Source organism: Aegilops tauschii, chromosome 6 (assembly GCF_002575655.3).
Source record: "Aegilops tauschii subsp. strangulata cultivar AL8/78 chromosome 6, Aet v6.0, whole genome shotgun sequence".
NCBI classification, from domain to species: Eukaryota; Viridiplantae; Streptophyta; class Magnoliopsida; order Poales; family Poaceae; genus Aegilops; species Aegilops tauschii.
Genome location: NC_053040.3, coordinates 483,084,765 through 483,090,466, shown reverse-complemented (window position 1 = coordinate 483,090,466; position 5,702 = coordinate 483,084,765). Strand labels below are relative to the sequence as shown.

At 37.7% G+C, this 5,702-nt stretch overlaps 1 protein-coding gene across 4 annotated transcripts; it reads left to right on the top strand.

Annotated features, from left to right (window-relative positions):
- The first annotated feature begins 1,609 nt into the window (after positions 1–1,609).
- On the top strand, positions 1,610–5,238 carry LOC109748860 (putative FBD-associated F-box protein At1g61330). Of its 4 annotated transcripts, XM_045230157.2 has the most exons (6): positions 1,610–1,698; positions 2,721–2,779; positions 3,465–4,202; positions 4,323–4,409; positions 4,498–4,641; positions 4,724–5,238. In XM_045230157.2, exons 1-6 carry the CDS (start codon positions 1,650–1,652, stop codon positions 5,036–5,038), a joined length of 1,392 nt encoding a protein of 463 aa, XP_045086092.1. In that variant the 5' UTR covers positions 1,610–1,649; the 3' UTR covers positions 5,039–5,238. The 4 variants fall into 4 exon arrangements, with proteins under 4 accessions (XP_045086092.1, XP_045086093.1, XP_045086091.1 ...); XM_045230158.2 differs by lacking the exon at positions 4,323–4,409; XM_045230156.2 differs by having other exon boundaries at positions 3,465–4,382.
- Positions 5,239–5,702: the final 464 nt, after the last annotated feature.

Here is a 5,702-nt window from a genome sequence, read left to right as displayed (position 1 = left end):
TAACTTCTCGTGGAGGTATGGATTTTCTTCAACGAGAGGCACAGTCGTGCCTCACAAAAATAAAGAAAAACATGTTTTCTTGTTCTGCGAGAGGCACATATTCGTGCCTCTTGGAAAAGAAAGAAAAGAAACATGTTTTTTCGTTCCGCGTGAGGCACAGATTTACTTTTCGTGGGCGCATGGAGTTGCTTCTGCGAGAGCAGTCGTGCCTGTCGAAAAAGAAAAAAGATGCGTTTTTTTATTCCACGAGAGGCATAGTCGTGCCTCTCAAAAAAACACATTTTTCCTCCGTTCTTTTTGAAAAATATGTTCGTCAAAACCTATCAACATGAGATCTAATTTTGAATTTCTTGACGCGAGAAATTCAACAGTGAAAACAGTTCAAGATTTGGACACACTGCTAAGAGATAAAATGTTTTAGATAAACGAATTGATGAAAAAAGGGAAAAATATCAGATTGCGATAATTGGTGCACCTACAGTGCGCCACATGTCAAAACCTGAGAAGGTGAGAGTGACCTTTGTAAAGAGTACTGCTTAATTTTAGTGATTTCGGATTTGGGGCGATTGTGGGCAATTCCTATTTGCCGCCCGCAGGTGGCAAATGGTCGTGGAAACGCCCGTAATGTCCGCGGGTGGGCCGGCCAAGATCTCGGCAGCGCGTGTTGCTCGCTGATATCCATTTTTTTGTTCGTTATTTTGTTGTTTTTTCTTGTTAATTTTTCTTTTCTGCTTCTTTTGCTATTTATTTTTCTTTTTATTTTCTGTTTCTGTTTATATTTCTAGTCTTTTCCTTTTTTTCTATTTATCATTTCTTTTTTTATTTTTCTGTTTCTTTTTGTCTATATTATACAAATTTCATTGTGTGTTACCAAAATGCTCATTGTATATTAAGAAAATGTACATGGTATATTACAAAAAGTTCATCATGCCTTATAAAAATATTCTCTGTATATTAGAAATTGCTCAATGAATATAAAAATATTCACTATGTTTTTGAACTTTGTTCAGTGTGTATTAAAAAATTGTTCAACATATATTGCAAAATATTCAATGCGCACTCAAACATTGTCAACACATAAATTCAAATTTTTTCATCTTATATTACAAAAGTTCATCGTATAATACAAAAAAAGTTCATCGCGTATAATATAAAATGTTCATCGTATATTAAGAAAATGTTCAACGGATATTACGAAATGTTCATGCGTATTTTTGAAAATTTTCAAAAGAAGTTCGCTACTTAAAGTTTCGCGCTGTGAATCTATCAATTGAACTCACTAGTTAAGTTGGTTAGTTACACTAGCTCATGACAGGAGGTCGCGTGTTCGAGTCACTCGCACGTCACTTTATCTATAAAAAATTGCGCGCCAGGAGTTCGATAGCTCCAAATGGGCCAGCCCATTCGTGGCTGCCTTCAGCAAATGCTCAACAATTTGCCACCCGCGGGCGGCAAATAGGAGCTCTCACGGTTGCATGGTTGTGTTGAGGTGGCTCATGGGTGGTGAATCTGTGGGTCGGGCCCAATAAGACAACGATCCAGTTGGCCCAGTAGAACAATTGAAGCCACACTACTTAGCACGGCCTGAAAGAACCCTAATCCCCTCTCCCTGTCTAATGCGAGAGTCGAGCCAGACTGCATCCTAGGGCATGGACTCCCTCACGCCGCCGGCGCCGCCGCATCCGCAGAACACCGAAGGTGAACATATCTACCATATTTCCTTTTTATTGTATTAATGCCTCCATGGTTGCCGCTTGGACCACTAGGAGGGGTCCACTGATCCAGCGGAGAATGGTACGGGAAGGTTTAGGGTTTTTTTTCTGTGGCAGAGGGGAAGAGATGTCGGGATTCTTCCGGCTTTCGTCGAAGCAGGTTATAGATGGTCATTTGTAGACACAGTCCACGTGGATGATTGTATACCAATCTCTTGTGCTTTGTTTGAAGGAATATATTTGACTATCTAAGGAAATTCTAGTCAGTCTGATACTTGATTGAGGTGGTATTATAATTTGGTGGTGGATTGATCACATTCCGAAAATTAGCATAATGGGTGACACCTTTTGTTTAGAATGATGCATCCCAACTTTTCATTGTTATAAAGTTTTCATTTGTTTTCTATTTTAGAGGAGAGTTTTCCATCCACTCAATCTTCTTGGTAGAATCCTTACTTTTTATCTGCTATCAAACATTCCTTGATCCAAATTCACTTAGTTTTCTAATCTTATAAGATTCAAGAGAGCATGACACTCTAAGCATTCTTTTTTCTGCCCTTGCAATTTAGGAATCCTGTGAATCAATGACTCTTGCGTGGGCCAAAGTCCTAACTCTTGAGATATGGTTACTTTTTAGGGGCCAAATATATGAGTTAAGAACAAGCATAAACTTATATCTTTTGGGTTGGGTGCTTGATTTGTTAACCACCCTCCTAAAATATCCAGCTACAAGCTAAAAAGGGTGTAACTTATTGTTCAAGTTAGATCGCCATACAATTTATTTTTGTAGCTTATTGAGTTCATTTTCATGTGTGGGTAGGGTAGGAGTACCAAGTGACGTAAACACGCCAACACCGCGAGTGTGACACTTAAACCTTTCTTAATGCAAGGGAGAATTTTAATCCTTAGGTCATGCGAGAGGGCTTTTACCTTTGCCTACATGGAATTACATATGAACCTAGAACACAATGTAGTCAAGTAACTCATGATTATTTTTCTTTACTCCAGATGATTGTTTCCCAGCAAAGAATGCATTGTGTGGGCATGATGAAGAGCAACATGTACAGGTGTGTATTTTATTAACATATATTGTTGGCTTTCCTTTTATTAATATACCACTTCAAAAGTAAACTCATGCATATATGTTTCAGACAATGCTGAGTTGATTTCCTCTATGCGTTAAAATAATTATTTATATATATGTAATTTTTTTGTTTAAATGCAATGGCCAACAGGGTATTGCTAGTTAAACAATTCAGTTTGCTTGTAAGTTGAATGTCAATACAGGTAGAGAAATTTAATGCGGCAAGGAATTTGAGCAATGTGGAGATATTTTGGCTCAAGCAAACTGGTTTAACATATATTTATGTTTTTACATAAGAACAAATATGAAGTATTATTACCTTTTGAACAATAAAATAATGAAAATTGTTCGTTAGTGCCAAATTCTAAATCATACCCAGCTTTTAGGTGTCATATTAGTTGCCAATTATAAATTGGTAGAATAAGCGCAGAGCTTCATGTTGTCTAGAGAATCTAAATACATAGTAAAAATATTTTGTGATTCATTACAAGAGAACATTGATGCTTAATTTGTTGTGTCTACTTGCTATACTATTTAGTGAGATACGTAGAAAATCGTTGTGCAAACTGGGAAGTGGTTTACTGCATTATGTTGTAAAATAAATCGTAAAATGTCCATATGCAGAAAAATCTTTCTAATTTTCTCCTATCATATCGTTTGTTCTGCAGAACTGTGATTGGATCAGCACACTGCCGGATGATATTTTAATTGAAATTCTTTCCCTAATGACAATAAGTGAGGCAGCAATGACTGGTTTTCTTTCCACCAGATGGAGGCATGTCTGGAAAAAAGTCGACCATCTCATCCTTGATTCCTATACTTTTGGGATGCAAGAGTTAGAGAAGTCACGTTACCATGAAAATCCTCTTTTGTGGAATGATGTGGCTACAAAGTTTGTTCACAAAGTAAATGGGCTTTTGCACAGTCGTTATGGTAACAAAATCAAGGAATTAATTATCAGATTCCCATTAACCTCAGCCCATGCTTCTAATCTGGATCACTGGATTGAGTCTGCAATTGTAGCCTCTACAGAAAAGCTCTTCTTTGACCTGGATAACAAGTGTTGCAAGGAAGGTTGCACAATTTGTGTGAAAGGCATGAACGCTGCTTCAGAGCCATATGACTTTCTCTTGGGGCTTTTTTTTAATGGTAGAGCCCACTCGTTGGACGAATTGACTCTTTTCAATTGCAGTATAGGAACAATGCCTGCAAATATGAGTGGGTTCTCATATCTTAAATCCCTTCTACTCGCCCGTGTGTCAATTGTTGATGAAACCGTTTCAAGTATTATGTCCAACTGTTGTGCTCTTGAAATTATGGTCCTACAATATTGCCATCTATTGGTTCATTTGACGGCTTCTCATGCACGGTTGCAAATCTTGGTTGTTCAATTCTGCAAAAGCTTGGTTAGTATCTGTATTCGTGCTGACAACCTTGAGTCATTCGCATACATGGGCTACAAGATCGATATTGAATGCGAACGTGCACAATTTCTTGAAATGCTCCATGTTTATTTTGTGAACAAGGATGACTGCCCTTTAGACTTCATAAGTGCATTTCCTCAGCTTCCCAAGCTAGAATTTTTGGTAATCCAGTTTCCTACATGCTTACAGGTATGTAATATATTTGGTCCTTTCTTTGTTTGATCATCTTTAGAAAGTTCATACAGGCTTAATTCGTCTCCTTTTTGTCCCTCTCCAGGTATATCGTGTGTTGCAGCATGCTTCAAGGTTTGCTGGTTTGACAACAGTGATGTTAGTTCTAATGAAACCTTGGAAAGAAGGCATTTCCTCGGTGGCTTATGTTCTCAAATCAGCTCCTCTAATAGAATATTTTGGCCTACATGTAAGTTTTACAATTTTTATTTCTACATGTTGCTATGCTACACTTATTTACTTACTTTCCTACATATCAACTACCCTTGCAGGGTTGTTGCAAGCTTCATCAACATACTCAGTTGAACATCACATGGCCCGAGGATTTAATACTTGCAAGGCTCTACACTATTATAATTGGTGGGTTTAGTGGGGAATTCGAACTGATGGAACTCGTGTACTTTCTCCTAAGGAGCACACCCGCGTTGGATGTATTCGAAATCGATACACGCGCCATGGAGCCATGGTTGGCCAGGTCCAACGAAGATAAGTTGCAAGATGACATGAGATGTCGTTATGCAAGAGAGATGGCTTACGCACACTTGGTTCCCAAGGTCCCATCCACCGTGAAGTTCCATATTATATGACCTATTCACTCCGTAAAAAATGTAAAGTGTTGCAGAATCAGTGAACAGACCTATGTTGAACTTGATGCATCTTATAGTCAGATCTTGTTTTGGTACTAGCTTAATTCTCCTGGTTTGCTACAGATCAAAATCATATTATTTGAACATATGTATGATTTGGCTATGCATGTTTACATGCCTAATAAGCTCGTTATGGACCATGTCACACGTTTAGTCACTACATTCTTGATGTACACAATATGTCCTTGCCTCCAATCAAGTACGTACACCTGATCCACACGCCTGGTAATTCTATCTAATAACATTTTTGTACTTTGACACTTAAAAGATTTGGTATAGAAATACACGCAACAAACTAATGCTATATTATTTTACCAGCATATGCAAGATATTTGTCCCTTTTTTCGTATGATCATATTTATAAAAGTGTTTGTATGTGATATTCTTTTAGGGGCAGCAGGAGGTCATACACTCAAAGTCTGAAAAAAATACAACACAATCTAGAATGAAAAGAAAAAGAAATCATACTTGGAAGAAATCTAGTAAATGAAAAATATATTTTTCTGAGTGAAACGGATCCGACGACGGCGTCAGCATGCAATATTTAACGCGTCGATTTTTTATGGCACATTGATTTAGCAAGTCTTCTTGGGATGGGCCATGT